Source organism: Papilio machaon, chromosome W (genome assembly GCF_912999745.1).
Source record: "Papilio machaon chromosome W, ilPapMach1.1, whole genome shotgun sequence".
In the NCBI taxonomy this organism is placed as follows: domain Eukaryota; kingdom Metazoa; phylum Arthropoda; class Insecta; order Lepidoptera; family Papilionidae; genus Papilio; species Papilio machaon.
In genome coordinates this window covers 9,570,446-9,587,311 of record NC_060015.1, presented here as the reverse complement: position 1 = coordinate 9,587,311, position 16,866 = coordinate 9,570,446, and the positions used below count along the sequence as shown (strand labels likewise).

General features: G+C 34.4%; 1 protein-coding gene and 1 pseudogene across 2 annotated transcripts; one reads left to right on the top strand and one right to left on the bottom strand.

Moving 5' to 3' along the window:
• Positions 1-6,522: 6,522 nt before the first annotated feature.
• Positions 6,523-10,226, bottom strand: LOC123723215 (E3 ubiquitin-protein ligase Topors-like). Of its 2 annotated transcripts, none has more exons than XM_045685786.1 (2): positions 10,043-10,226; positions 6,523-7,779 (listed from the first exon to the last, which is right to left on the bottom strand). In XM_045685786.1, the coding sequence occupies exon 2, from the start codon at positions 7,761-7,763 to the stop codon at positions 6,699-6,701; it is 1,065 nt and encodes a 354-aa protein (XP_045541742.1). In that variant the 5' UTR covers positions 7,764-7,779; positions 10,043-10,226; the 3' UTR covers positions 6,523-6,698. The 2 variants fall into 2 exon arrangements, with proteins under 2 accessions (XP_045541742.1, XP_045541741.1); XM_045685785.1 differs by having other exon boundaries at positions 10,077-10,226.
• A 4,014-nt stretch (positions 10,227-14,240) lies between these two features.
• On the top strand, positions 14,241-16,211 carry LOC123723216 (annotated as a pseudogene).
• Positions 16,212-16,866: the final 655 nt, after the last annotated feature.

The window sequence follows — 16,866 nt, the reverse complement described above, 5'->3', positions numbered from 1 at the left end:
GCTTTAATTTGATGTCATTTTTATTGAAATACATTAATTATTTCTTAAGTTAATGACGTCTGAACGTAACAGTAGGAAAAATCGGAATTTATGAATTTATGAAAAGGTCTCGTATTTTGGAAATTACACAAAAAATGGTAGAAATTAAAAAAAATATATATTAAATCAATATTTTGTATTGCCCCCTCTAGCCTTTATTACAGCCTGCAGTCTGTTTTTCATTGAAATGATCAATTTTTTTACAGTCTCTTGAGGAATGCCGTTCCACTCCTCTAACAATGCTGACTTTAGATCATCTACGCTCGAAGGGACTGGATTCCTGGCTCGAACCCTTCGTTTAAGCTCGTCCCATAAGTGCTCGATGGGATTCATATCCGGGCTTAGCGCAGGCCAGTCCATCGTGCGCAATTCGACCTCTTCAAGAAATTGCCGAGTGACTCGTGCCGTGTGACAGCGGGCATTGTCGTGCATTAACACGAAGTCTTCGCCGACAAACCCTGCGTAGGGCACAACATGACTCAGTAGGATGTCGGTGATGTACCGATCAGCTGTTAGCCCGTCTCCACGGCCGCCCCCAGGCACGAAAACAAGATCAGTTTTTCCCTCTAAGGAAATACCAGCCCACATCATGCAGGAACCGCCGCCATACGCCACTGTTTCAGCAAAACAGCATTGGGAAAAACGTTCCCCCGGACGCCTGTAGACTCGGCTTCTCCTGTCACTGCCATGCAAACACATTCTGCACTCATCAGTAAACAGTACCGACCGCCAATGCGTAATGCTCCAATTGAGATGTTCTCGAGCAAAATGAAGGCGCGCTTGACGGTGGCCTGCAGTGAATTTGGGGCCCGTCGCAGGCCTTTTTGGCCTCAAATTGGCTTCCTTCAAGCGTCTTCTCACCGTCCATTCGCTTACAGCCACCCCTCGTGTATGTCTCAATTCCTGTTGCACATCAACACCCGTGAGGTGTCGATTGCGCGCGAAGTTGAGACAATGAAACGGTCGTCTCTCTCTGAAGTGCACCGGTGGCGGCTCGTTCTTGGTCTCCGATTAAAGGCACCAGTCTCTTGGAACCGTTTGTATACTCGGGACACTGCAGACTGGCTCAATTGGAGCTGGGCAGCGACTGCTCGCTGACTTAACCCTTGTTGCAACAAGGCGACAACTTGAGCTGCTTTTTCTGGCGTGGTATCCATGGTTTCACTAAAACTTTTAATGCAATTTACTGAGATGTGTACCGGCCAACTTGTGATAAGCGACTGATAGGGTAAACCGGATGTGGGCGGGTTTTATAGCGGGGAAAGGTAGCGCAACTCGTGGATACCTTATGGAGCAAATTTTCCCTGACGCCTAATTAAAATGCGTCATTAAATCAGCGCTTCAATTTTTTTTAGGGTATTGATGTTAAATGAGAGTATCAATCTTCAGCTTACGAATGACATATCATTTTTATAATTGACATTTGTCGTTTTAGCAAAATCAATGCATATGTGCGCCGTCAAGGGGTGAGTCGATTTGGTTGCTCGCGAGTGTATTTCCCGGTTACGGCTTGGTCACTCTTGTACACCTATTTTTCTGGCCAAACTACGGATAAGGAATAGCTCTATATGTGAATGCGGCTTGGATGAAGGCACTGTATCACACATCCTTTTCAACTGTCCCAAACTTCTTCATCCTCTTTATGATGTCCTCCCCCCTAACATCCCACGTCCCGTAAACGTTGAGTATTTGTTAACTTTTGTGTTTAGTTCATATTGTAGATTTTTATGTAAATATATAGAATGTAATAAAATTAAACTGTAGTGTATTATGATTAAATACTTCTTATATATAATGATTAATTAATGTTTGTTCCTTTTGTTTTTTTGTAGGTGTGAGTGTGGCTAATGTTAAAAATAAACTTCTCTTTACTACATAGCTGATCAAATTTCGCAACATATATCACCGATCAATCTCCTTCGAGCCTCCCTCTTCAACGCGACACTGGCGAAACAATCAGTGCCCAGTTGGCACACCTAAAAGCCACTGTTTGGAAATTGAATTGACTTTATTGAGATTTCATTGAGGTTATTGTTATAGTGCAAAAACTGGCAAAACAATGTAGTTCAGAATAGTTAATCAAGCGTCTAAGTTAGTAATTAAATTATGGGGGTCTTAAAGAAGGTATTTTTTTATTTGTCGTATGAATGTTTTATAAAGATTGTTATATAACTATATTTTGGTTTCGTTCAATTAAGAATTAAATTCATATTATAAAATTGAAACTATATTGACTCTACACAACGCGCATGATTAAAGTCGCAGAGGACAATGAAGAGTGCAGTATAATTAAATAATTTAAATATGTCTAACCCAAAAAATTTAACGACGCATTTCTATTTAGACCACAGGGCTTATGGGATTAGCAGTTGCTCCTAACCCTCACCATACTCTCGGCGCACTTTATGGAAAAATTTTGCGAACCTTGAATAAAATGCCAGAAAGTGCAGCTTACAGAAAATATACTGAACAGATTGTTCGAGAGAGAGCAGCCGCTACAGCAGGTATTTTATAATGTGATAAATTTATTAGGTAAAATATAGCTTTGTTTTATAATGTCTGTGCCTGCGATTTAATCGCTACGGAAAACAAATGTCAACTTTAACTTAACTGTTCTTATTTTTAGCCGACTTCAAAAAGAAGGTTATCAATTCGACTGGTTTTTTTTTAAATCTATTTTTACTTACTATTTGTAATTTCACAGACAAAGGATACATATGAATTAGAGTCTAAAATTAACTGTGGTCAAGCTGAAGAACTTATAATACAAGCTGAAAATGAACTGAACCTGGCCAGGAAAATGTTGACCTGGAAACCATGGGAACCTCTGGTAGCTAAACCACCCAAAGGGCAATGGGACTGGCCTCCAGCTAAGGCTTAAAATGGAACTGAAATAATTAGAAAATTCTGTTTAGTTCTCATGTGTTAGTAATAAAAATAAATATTAAACATGTTATAGTTTGTTTCAATTTTTTAAAGCCACAATAGTTATTCAGGAATTAAAAACTATTTATTTATTGGATGTAAATAAAATACTTTAATAATTTACACATATTTTTTATTTCTGAGTTTGGAGAATCATTTTGTAGATAATTTAATTTTACTATAATATAAATGCATGTTTCAACTTATTAAAACTACAATGTACAATTCCAAATGCTTATAAAAGGTGTTCAACAATATTATTTATTACCAGTTTTAATTTAATTGTTTTTATAATTTGATATTTAAATTCCTTGCAAAAGCTAATCTATAACCAAAACATTAAACTCAACTATTGTTATAAAAATACTTTTACTTTACTTTGAAAGCATTAATTTGCATTATTTAATGGACTATGAAAACATTTTCTTTGGTAATTACTTTTTTCAATTGACAAAAAATTCTATAAAATGTTGAATAAATGAGTATCAAGCATTCAGGAACAGTTTTGTATACAATATAATTTGTGTAATATTATTATATAGAAGCCAGGGTAATTTTGTACGAAATATTATTATATAATTCGGTTGACAAATCAAAAATCAGCTTCCTTATATAAGACAATATGTTATAACTTATATATTTGTGATATAGTCAGCCTCATGTAATTCATACTGATGTTATATAAATTGTTTAATTTGACTTCTCTCTTGTACTATTCATTGGATGAGATAAAAAGCAAGTGTTGAATAAAAATTTGAACATTCCTCACATAGTTATTTGGCACAAGACATTATCTCTGGATTTTCTTTTTAGCCGACTTCAAAAAGAAGGAGGTTATCAATTCGACTGAATTTTTTTTTTTTTTTTTTTTTTTTATGTGTGTTACCGCGAATCTCCGCCCCTGGTGGTCCGATTTTGATAAAAATTATTTTAAACGAAAGGAAGTGCTTGCAGGTGGGTCCCATTTTTTTGTTTTTTTTTTTAAATAACTAGAAGAATAGTAGAATTTGAATATAGCTTCAAAATTTGTTGCGGAAATTAGGGACATTTTTGCTTTCAGCGCTTACGTAGGCTAAACTATAAGACCTACATCAAAATGATGTATGGCGAATTGTAGCTCTTTAAATGTGCTAAATAAAAGTCCGCGATAGCATATATCTATCTTTTATAGTTTTCTCACAATAACCATTTTTTTCTTTACGAAACATTAATTAAATTCATGCCCTATTTCCGACGCTATTATTCAAGTTCAGTATTAACCCTTATGTAAATAAATATGTTCATTATCAAGAGAATTTAATGTAGATTATATTTGCAATTGAAACTATATCATTCTGTCTAATAGTTTAGGAGATATCGTAAGAATAAAATTACGCGGAAACGAAAAATGCTACATCGCGTTACAATGAATAGCACAAATTTGCTTTCTGGGCTTACGTAGGTCAAACTATATGACCTACATTAAAATGATGTATGGAGTAATTATAGATCCTTAAATTTGCTAAATAAAAGTCTCAGGTGGCATATATCTATCATCTATGGATGTCTCACAAAAACCATGTTATTGTGAACAAACTTCGATTAAAATGCACACGAAAAACAGCGTCGTAAACTTACGGCGCTATTATATTATATTCGATATGAATCCTTATCCAAATAAATATGTTTGATGGCTAGAGTATTAAATGCAGATTACATTAGCCTTTAAACTATGTAATTCTGATCAATAGTTTGGAAGATATTAAATGATTAAAAACTACGCGCATTCGAAAAATGCTACTGCGGCGCGCGGCTGGACAAAATTAGAGGCAAGCTACGATGTATTAGTTCGTTAATTTTCAATTTGTATACCGATTTTGATAATTAGTTCATTGTTTAAAGGAATAGTGGTTATCTGCTGCATTGTATATTAGTTTTTGAGTACACACATATTAAATAGGAAAGTCCTTTTCTTTATTTGTCTTATTTCTTTCCTCATGCGTATTAAGGAAATTTGTAATTGAACTTCAAATTCACTAAAAATTGTGAAATAAAACAAAAATTTTAAGAAAAAAAAAATAGCCGACTTCAAAAAAAACAATCTCAAACAAAATGCACTCAAAAGTAACATAAAAAAACAATTTCAAACAAAATGCATTCAAAAGTACCATAAAAAACAATCTCAAACAAAATGCACTCAAAAGTAACATAAAAAAACAATTTCAAACAAAATGCATTCAAAAGTACCATAAAAAACAATTTCAAACAAAATGCATTCAAAAGTACCATAAAAAACAATCTCAAACAAAATGCACTAAAAAGAAACAAAATAATGACATGAAAACTTCTTTCTTTCTTTCTTCTCTCTTTCAAAAACCCTCTAAACTCTAAAGAAAGTTCTCTTCTTTCTTGTAACATGTCTATATTGTATAATTATTGTTATTTTGGAGTCGGTTTCGGCCTAAGTAGGGACATAAACGTAAGTATGTCTCATAATATTTACTTTGGCCGACACCGACTGCGAAATAACAATAATTATACAATATAGACATGTTACAAGAAAGAAGAGAACTTTCTTTAGAGTTTAGAGGGTTTTTGAAAGAGAGAAGAAAGAAAGAAAGAAGTTTTCATGTCATTATTTTGTTTCTTTTTAGTGCATTTTGTTTGAGATTGTTTTTTATGGTACTTTTGAATGCATTTTGTTTGAAATTGTTTTTTATGGTACTTTTGAATGCATTTTGTTTGAAATTGTTTTTTTATGTTACTTTTGAGTGCATTTTGTTTGAGATTGTTTTTTATGGTACTTTTGAATGCATTTTGTTTGAAATTGTTTTTTTATGTTACTTTTGAGTGCATTTTGTTTGAGATTGTTTTTTTTGAAGTCGGCTATTTTTATCACTTACATACAAATGATATATGTAAAATAATATAGAAAAGTTTATAATCAAGTAATATCAAAGTGATAATTGTTAAGCTTGTTTACACTGATAAATATATTTATTGATTAATTCAAAAGAGACAATGGAAATGCAAGAGTATGTTAAAAATCTATTTCACTTCTTAAATTTTATCCGATGCATGTTTCAATACAGGGCTTATAAAATATTGCATGAAGAAACCCTTACATTATCCAATAACAACCAACTAATAACAAATTACTATCCATAATGTCAGTTAATGAACAATATCAATTATATTTAACTCATATGAACATGACATTATTATTACAATTATTTGTTTTATTATCAACACTGATAACTTTTCTCATAAATCCATTTATTGGCATATATAAAAATGATCATTGTATATTTCACCACTTCTTTATCCATTGGGGTTAAAAAGAGAGATGTAAAAATTTTATAGAAATATCATAATATATTTAAGACCAGTGATATTGAGCACAATTTTTTTTTTTTATGTTTTAATAAATTTGGAACTAGAAATTTAAAATATATTAATTATCATAACCCCAAAGTATTAAGATTAATTGTAACAAAATGAATTGAGTTACTTAATAAATTAATTAATAAACCTAAATCTAAAAATACTCTAAAATCTCTCTATTTGAAGTGTGCCAGATGAAGAAATTAAACTTACAATATGGTTAAAGCTACTAATTTTGTAACATAAATTCGGCATCTCTGTATTTAAGGGAACAATCAGTGTATTCGTAATCCAGCACACTTCTAGTTTTCGGGAACCCGTACAAATGTTAGCATATACTTAAGCGTACATTAGAATTGTAATAATTATACTCAAGAACAGGCGCTCCTTTTCACTGTCAGATTTAAGGGCAGATCGTCTACCGAATCCGACGTACCGTCTGTATCGTATTTGACGGCAGACTGGGGCTCATACCTTTGCGGGATCGCAGTCCGTCGTCCCACATCCAATTTGTGAGAACGTTGACACGAGCTAGAATTCGCTACGACAGAATTAATAACCGCACTAGTATCATTCGCACCGCGCGGCTTCTTCTTGTGCAATCTTTTTCTCTTGTTTGTCAGGCTGGGGAAGCGTCGGAGTGCGGCTAGGGGCGGCGAGGGGAAGCTGGGCGTGGGCGTGGGAGTGGGAGTGGGGGAGGGCGCGGAGAACGAGGCGGGCGCGGGCGAGGGCGTGGTGCGGCAAGTGTCGGAGGTGGTGGCCGTGTCGTTGGAGCGATGTGGCCGCTTGCGCTTGGAGGGCGGAGGTACGCCGGCGTCGCTCTCGCTATCGGAGTCCGACATTGGAGGCTTGTGTCTCTTTAAACTTAATTTAAATCGTGATCCGGAGGGTCTACTTTTCGTGTCGTGGCTTTGGGACGTTTCCGGTACGTTTTCCTGAACGATCACGTCGCTATCCGATCCGAGTAAATCGACCACTTCGGGAGTCCTGTCCTGAGGTGGTTTTATGTATCCTACAAACATAACTTCCGATGAATCGTCATCTGTATCGGTATGCGATAAGGTCTCTATAGGAATGACGTTGTTCGTCGTAGTCTCTGGAATGTAGTTTTGAGGATAGACGGGCGCGGGCACTCTGGAGGGTCCCGGGGGCTGCTCCGCCGGCTCGGAGCTGGACACCATAACGATGTCGGAGTCCGTGCTCGCTTCCGACTCGGAACTCGATATGACCTCATTGACCATAGTAGATATCCTCGTGTGAAAATGGTCGGTCCTGTCGCCGAAGTACCGGAGCATCGCCTCCCTGAACTCCGGAGAGTTAATGTGGTACTGAGGTAGGAGCTCCAAGATCCTCGTTATCACATAAGATATATGTCCCACATTCTCATTTAATAAATAATGAAGTTCCAGAGTGAGCCATCGCACTAATCGATGCATTTGTGAGTCATTATACCTTTAACATAAAAAATTTGATAAATTCACAACATTTTTGATGTGAAACATCTATAGGATCACTTGTAAACCGAATTGTTGGCGTGGCGACGCTTGCCGTGGCGACGGGTCGCCACGCTATACTGAGGTATACATATAATTTTCTTTAAAATTTATTTTATTTAAATTTTTATTGTTTAATTGATCTGTGGGATAGTAGCTATTCTTTAATCAGTATTTAGTCTGTACTAATATTAAAAAAGAACTGTCAACCTGTTAATGTCAAGAAGTTTAAAAAAGCATTGTGTGAATTAAAAGTTGATATTTTTTTCCATGTTAATTAAATAAGGATTAGGATTTAAAATAGTAGCATTAAATGTCGTTTCTTTCTTTCAAACAAAAGAAACTCAGTTTTGTTTTATTTTATCCTAATTCTGAAGAAAACAAAAACGTTATATATACGTTTTATGTAAATAATATATATATATATATATTATTTTAATAATATTTAATTTTATTTATTTATTTAATTATAATATTTAATATTTTATGCATATTACTTGGACACAGACGATGTTTCACATCTGCCAGGCGTCCCATGACGGCTACAATTTTTTTATACATATAATTTATATAATATGGTATGTTTGCTTGTTTTGTGTATGAATTGAACATCTAAGCGGAGAAATTCAGGCTGCGAGATAATAAAGTAGTGATGCAACGGAAGTGTCTTACCGGAACCAGAAACGGAAACAGATGTCAAAAATAAATTTTAGCAGAAACGGAAACGGAAACGGATGCGGAAACAGAAGTGTAAATAATAATAAAAAAACATATTTACAAAAATATTTTTTTTCGGTAAAAACAGTTTGTATTTGTTTTTAATTTATTAAGGCATTGGATATCGGTGTCCTTTAGCCTTCAATGTATGTATTTTTACTGCGCTGCAATAAGTGAAAATACGCGTTTTTTTTTTTAAATTCATTTTCAGGAAACAAAATTACACTATTTACAAATTAAAGTTCGCCAAACCACTCGTGTTGACAAACGACAAATATATTTCTAACTATATAATGATGATATATTACATGGTGATCACTTATTCAAAAGTACATTTAATAACTCGTAAGTATGAAATAGTCACATTTTGCCAGTTGTCAAATTTTATATGGACAACAACTAGACAGTTTACTCCAGCAAGAGAAACTGATTGTTTCAAACAGCAGCAGAAAATATTACGCGCTTAAATTCACAAAATAGTACGTAAACAAACAAATGCGACAAGTGCCGAAAGGCCGCGCACGGACTGCCCGTCTCGCGCCGCGCATTTGGATCTCTCAGCCGTGGTAAAGTTCCGTTTTATCTCCGTTATAAAAGTTGCGGAAACAGAAGCAGAAACGGATGTTGAAAAGCACGCGGAACTTCCGCACTTGCGGAAACGGAAACAGACATCCGTTGCATCACTATAATAAAGTATAAGGGAGACAAAACCACAAGTGTCACAAATGTGATAGTTATGTTTTACCTATAAAATAATTCACCATTTTATCTTTTTAAATAGTGTATTTTAAATATTTTCATTTGCTATTGCTGACAAGACGCATGAAGACTAAGGCCCACTGTCCACGGAGGCGTAGCTGCATAGACGCTTCAAAATACGCCGTGCAGCTTAAGCAGCCCAGCGTACTGATCTCTATCCACGAAGCGTATTGCAAGCGTACATTGTCAATCATTTGTGAGAGTGCAGTCGGACGACGAAGACGTTATTTTGGCTTATCTCTACATTCGAAGTCGACGAAAAAGACGATTTTATTGGACCCATCCATTATAGCAAGAAATATCAACTGTAGATTTCTTTCGCCACCTCACTCCAAGTTTTTTCAGTTAAATCTTTTCTAGCATATTCAGCAAGATTAGTGTTATACAAACACGGATATTTTTCTATGATCTGAACAAATTTGGCAGCCGTTCCCGCCATTTTTTACAATAAAAATCACGTGCGTTCACTCCTTGTACGCCCAGGCGTACGACAGCCAGTACGGCAGGCGTCATGAAGCTTGCGTGCAGCGACGCGAGCGCGACGCTGCCGCTCCGTCGACAGAGTTACATTGTTTTGTATGTAAGCTGCAAGCAAGCGTACACCAAGCGTATAATGACGAATACGCGTCTATGAAGCTACGCCGTCGTGGATAGTGGCCCTTAACGAAACGATATCATGTCGCAAAAATATGGCAAACAGATGAGATGTGATTTTATTAATCATATTTATCAATACACGTAATTACCTTAGCAAAGTGTTCTACTCAAAGGGTAACTCACAATTTCATTTTATTCTCATCAGCTGTCTTGCGTGAGATCCTTTTTATCGTTAATGTGCGTTTTAATCTTGACTGGATCTTGTAGTGATAGTGATAGCAGAGAATCGTTATTCAGAAAAAGAAGACGGCGATCCACGATCCAGCAATCCGTTCAACGACAAGACAAAACAGATCCTGCACTACTGTCAACACTGTCAAAGAGTAACATTAATGGCTGAGAAAAATTAGTTACATTGAATTTAATTAATAATAACTGTTCATATTAGACAAAAAAAAATTCTCTATTTTGATGAGCTAATGTATTGCTTGATATAATTTTTACACATAAGTCAAACATTAAAATTGGGTGTGAGTGTGTTGAATTATATCTAAATAATCGATAGTAGCGACACCTACTGGTGACATTATGATTGTCATTCTTTATTATCTGTGCTTTTTTAATCTATAATAAACTAACTTCCTTTTCTTCTTCTTCTTTTTATTTTTGGCTTTGGCACGGTTTGTGCATTTTAGCCAACGTCAGGACCTCCGTGAAGTTGGCCCCCTCACTTTAATTTTTTTAACTTTTTTTTACGCAAATCGTTTGAGAATCGTTTGAGAGGGTTTGAGAGAAAAGAAATATCGTTTGAGAGTTCCTACTTTCTCCGTAAAAACAATTTCAAATTCTAGTGTTAAGTTGGCCCCCTCACTTTACTTTTTTATATTTTTTTCAATGCGAATCGTTAGAGAGTCGTTTGAGAGACATTAAGAGAAAAGAAATATCGTTTGAGAGTTTTTACTTTTTCCGTAATAAATATTTTAATTCTGGGCATCGAAAGTTACAAATCGATTTTCTTTTTTTTCCGAATTAAATATGGCAATCATGCACTTGGACGTTTCAAATTTATTGTGTAGGTAGAGAATGGTAAGAGAGTGATTGAGAGAAAAGAGAAATCGTTTGAGAGTTAATACTTTTTCTGAAATAAATATTTCAATTTCTGAATCGAAAGTAACAATTCATTCTGAATATATATATATACATATATATATATATATATATATATATATATATATATATATACATATATAATATATATATATATATATATATATATATATATATATATATATATATATATATATATATATATATATACATATATAATATATATATATATATATATATATATATATATATATATATATATATATGTATATATATATTATATATATATATATATATATATATATATATATATATACATATATAATATATATATATATATATATATGTGTATATATATATATATATATATTATATATATATATATATATATATATATATATATATATATATATATATATATATATATATATATATATATATATATATATATATATATATATATATGAGAAAAATTCCCTGATTCTGAATATATATATAAGTCAATATCGCAAAAAATGTCGCTTAAAACAAATAGCCTTTCACCCCTCAATATAATTATATCCTGTAATACCATTACTTCTTATCCACAACAACATCATAGTAGGGTATATGTTACAGTTTTTGACAGCTACCAAAACTATTATGTGTGGTAGATACCATATTGTGGTAATAGTGGCCTATTTTTGAATGGTGTTATTTTAGGAATTGGAAATAAATTTTCAGATACCATTTTCAAAGTTTGTATTGGGATCTAAAGGTAGACTACAAGACAAGCAAAGCAGAATGAGATTTGACAAAGTTACGCACTTTGGTGTATCATGTGGTGATAAGATAAATGGTCCATTCAATCTAGAAATTGAATATGTTGGTAAGAATATTATGTAATATGTTGTGTTGGGGTAATATTAGGTCCTTACATATGAAATTGGCATTTTTCGTACTGGCCACTTTAATCACGAATTTCTCCTCTTTGGTAAGGAATTCCAAATTCAAATTTGTACAGCTATAGACTCATGTATTTGTGGTTCGATGACCGTCATTCATTTGTTTTTTTTCTTCTGTTTTTTTCTGTTTGCGTCACTCATTTTACAAAATGGAAAACTTAAAATATCGCATTATTTACGAGTACGAGTTCCGCCGTGGCACTAGTGCTGCGGAAACGACTCGAAGGGTGAATGATGTGTATGGCGGTCGTGTTGCAAAAGAAAACACAGTTCGTTTTTGGTTCCAACGTTTTCGTTCTGGAAATTTCGATCTGCAGAACAAGCCCCGTGGACGGCCCGAGACTCAAGTTGATAATGAAGAGTTGAAGGCTATTGTGGAAGCGGATCCATCGCAAACCACGTCCGAGTTAGCTGCAGGCTGCGATGTTAGTGATAAAACTGTTTTAATTCACTTGAAGCAAATTGGGAAGATTAAAAAGCTTGAAAGGTGGGTACCTCACGAATTGACTGAAGCAAACCGGCAAACGCGCGTCGACTGTTGCGTTACATTACTAAACCGGCACAATAATGAAGGTATTTTAAACCGAATCATTACCTGTGATGAAAAATGGGTTCTTTACGATAATCGGAAGCGCTCAGCGCAATGGTTGGATCCTGGCCAGCCAGCCAAATCCTGCCCCAAGCGAAAATTAACCCCAAAAAAGTTACTTGTAAGCGTTTGGTGGACTAGTGCCGGTATTGTTCATTACAGGTTTCTCAAATCTGGCCAGGCTATTACGGCTGATGTCTATTGTCAGCAATTGCAAACCATGATGGAAAAGCTAGCGGCTAAACAACCTAGGCTGGTCAATCGCTCCACGCCACTGCTGCTTCACGACAACGCTAGACCACACACTGCGCAACAGACGGCTACTAAATTAGAAGAGCTTCAATTGGAAAGTCTAAGATCCTCCGTACTCCCCGGACCTTGCTCCAACAGATTACCATTTTTTTTCGAAATTTGGATAACTTCTTGCAAGGGAAAAAATTCAACTCCGATGGGGCAGTCCAAATCGCCTTCAAAGATTTTATTGATTCCCGTCCGACTGGTTTTTTTAGTAAAGGGATCAATGAACTACCTATGAGATGGCAAAAGTGCATAGAAAATAATGGTTCATACTTTGATTAATTAAATATATTATATTAAAAAATATTCGACTTTTTGTTCCTCCCATACAAAACGCCAATTTCATATGTAAGGACCTAATATTTATTAACTTGTATTTAATTTAATGTTTTTCTTAATTTCAGGATTAGAGTTTGATCCAACTCATGAAGAAGAATTTGCTTATGAAATGTACAAAACTGATAAGTATATAGTAGGAGTGTAATAGGAAATTTGTGTAAAAAATCTTTGATCTTAGTATTTTAATTAAGTATAATAAATATAAAATTTTATAATTGTTACATATAGAATTTTTATTTTTATCACCATTTATATATTTTGCTTATTTTTCAGATTTTAATTATTCTAAGCATTTAGCAAAATAAGTACTTGTTACTCAATTTGTTTGTTTCATTGTGACGGCATAGATCCTAAATAGTCATTTAGTCGGTTCAGTCGAACCAATGATGACTAGTGAGGTGTCATTCGATTAGTCATCTTCCCTGGAGTGTCAGGGTATATTAAATTGGCACATACCACATGTCTATAGTGGACGTAAGAAAACACTTAAATAGGTGGCGCCAGCGCCAATTATCTGCTGTCATCTGTCAAAGTTTTTATGTCATGTCAAATTGCTAATTTAAAAAAAAATTGTCTCTTATAAACTGTGCCGGAATTAAAAAAGAGCTCCGAAGCTGGAATTCCACAGCTGGGAAAAAGGCATTGTTTGTTAAAAAAAATCCATAAAAAACGCTTATTTTTAATTCTTTGCAGTGAAATTTGACAGAAGTCAGAAGTAACTATGACTACAGACAACGCTTTTGTACTTTGTATATAAAGTGAAGAGATTTTTGGTTATTTTATTTGTTTTATATTTCAACAGTGATAGACGCCAGCAACGACAACATCTGTTGCATGAATTGGCCGGCTTGCCCGGTGAAATACCATGACTATACAAAAGACAGGCGTGAAGCAATTACACGCTACGACTTAGGGTCCTTCAAGAAGCGAGCGTATCAACTTCTCAAAGGCCGGCAACGCATCTGCGATTCCTCTGGTATTGCAGATGTCCATGGGCGTCGATGAACACCTTGGTTTTCTCGCTGCTCGTTTGCCCCCTTCTCTTATAAAAAAAAAAAAAACGTTTCGTCTGATGAGTGTGCGTGCCGGAGGCCTAATTTCAGTCCCTTTTTCACATAACGAAAGGATGGATAGGGGAAGTGAATTTGACGCAAGAGGAAGCGCATAGGAAAGGAACATATTTTCTTTCTATGTATCCTCTGCCGATTAAAGATAGGCTACGCATTTTCAATGGCGTATATATGTCTATGGGCAGCAGTAGCTTCGCTATTTAGGTTTTAGGCGTATTCTGGTGGCCGCTGGCTCGTTTGCCACCTTATGATACCTAAAAAAATAGTGCTGTTGTCACTCTTGATCATGCTGACATCTATAGTGAGAAAAAGGCAGTTTTTCTCTCTTTTACATTTAGTACTTTTATCTGTGGTCGATTAATTTGGTCTTTGCCATTTGAGTCTATATTAAGAATCTGTAATCTGTTTAAAATAAACTTCCATCTATGGACAGGACTGATGTCATCCATCCGATGAAAAATTAATTATAATTTTAATAACCAATAGCGTTACAAGTGACGCAACGGGCGTTATTGTTTTATAAAAATCTATATTAATTGCTCCAGAGTGTGGATATTTCATACAGTGTTGTGTAAACGAAATATAATAAAATTTTCTTTGTATCCAATTCAGTGCAATAATACTTTTCATTTAGTCCATTTTAATGTGTGGGATGTTTACGATTTCATAATTTAAGTCTATATCTGTCAACAGTAAGTAGACTTACATATTTTTCATCGTCTCATAAATTTTATTTATTGAATGGTAATATTTTAACTAAACTGCGCTGCCCTTGAAACAGAAGTCGTTAATTTACTTTTTTAATTTCAGGAGACGATGTCTCCACAGACTATCCAAAAACAGTAGTATTTGGAAACAGTTAATAATACATTGTACGATGTCAAGTACAGAGCAAAATTTATTGAACTCAATGCAACAATTGTCTGCAACCAAGTAACAGTGCTCCTCCCGAGAAACCAACACAAGTTGTAACTCCAGCTATCAACAGAAACCAGCCATCCGCATCTAAAATTGCATCGGTCAAATCAAGTACAGTATCTCCAGCTATTGCGACTATTGATCGTCTTTTGAGCTTGGGTACAACACCTCCTCCTCCTCCCGTTATAACCAGGCCTGCAGACATGGACCCCCACACTATGGAGCAACTTCGAGCTGTTAAAGAAATGTTAGCAGCTCAAGAGAAAGAAGCTCAAAGTTTAAGAGATATTAATAGAGAAATGCGTACCCGATTGGAGGAATGTGAAACAAAGATTAAGAAATTAACTGAACTCAACGAAGAATATGCGGAGAAAGAGAAGGGCCTATCACAACGTGTAGCAGAGAAAGTACGAAATAATAAACAAATGAGCATTGTCATGGAAGAGTATGAGCGTACAATTTCATCTCGCATAGGTGAAAAAGATACAGAAACCAAAAGATGGGCAGAGGAAAGAGCAACATTACTTAGAGAGCGAGATGAGGCAGCTGCTCATTTAGCTTCAATGGAGCATGATTTTAATGATGTTCACACTAAATATGAACGATGTAAGGTTATAATCCAAGATTACAAAACAAATGAAGTTGCATTGAAAAGAACTGTAGAGAACAATGATGCAATACAGAAATTAGAGGCTCGATATGAAGCATTAAGACAGCATGCAATGCAGCAATTGAACAAAGCCAATGCTGAGCTTGACTCAGTAAAGAAGGACCACCAGGCAGAGATCCTTAAATTGAATGCTATGCTCAAAAAGAGTGAAGTTCACGCTTCTTCATTGCAGGAATCTCTAGCCAAGAAAATCAAAGATAACGAGGAACTTACTGCAATTTGTGATGAGTTAATTAACAAGGTTGGTTAACTAATCATTATACTGAGTAATTACATTTTCATTTATCTTACATGCATTTGTAATTGCATGCTAAATATTAGACTAACATTTATTTCATGTAACTAATATTATGAAAGCAAGTTAACAATGCTTATTTACTTACATAGAGGATGTTAGTGTCGAATTTGTTTCATGCTCTATTATATATTTATTTATCACATATTGTGCAATAACTCATGTTGATGACTTTATTGTACAATTGTGTTATTTAATAGTATTTTAGGTTTTTTAAAATGACACATTTGTTAACTTCATATTGTTGATTTACCATTGGTGCTTAACTTAAAGTAAATTATCCAAAATAAGTATTACATGCCATTGGTTACATTAATATATATGATTCCTTAAAAAAGTTTTGGTAATTGTTTTAATCCATTTATTTTCTAATTCAAATGTTGTGTTAATTAACATACATAAATATTGTCCAGTAAAATAGTGTATTTTTAAACAACATATGCTTAAGTATATCAGTTTTGTGCATAAGACTGTCCGACTGCACCTATGCTAGAAAATAAATATTATTTGTAGAGTACACATTTTGATAAGAGCTCCTAAATACTAGCTGCCATAATAATTATGTTTTGAAATTTTTGATTGTGTAAAAATAATAGGATAGTATATGTATTTGTTTACATTAATTTTGTGTTTTGTGAATATTTTGTGACTCTAAACGCTATTAGATTTAGTTGAGAGTGAGGCAGTACATAATATTTGGTGGAATTAGACATGACTTTTATGCCAAAACAATTTTGAAATATT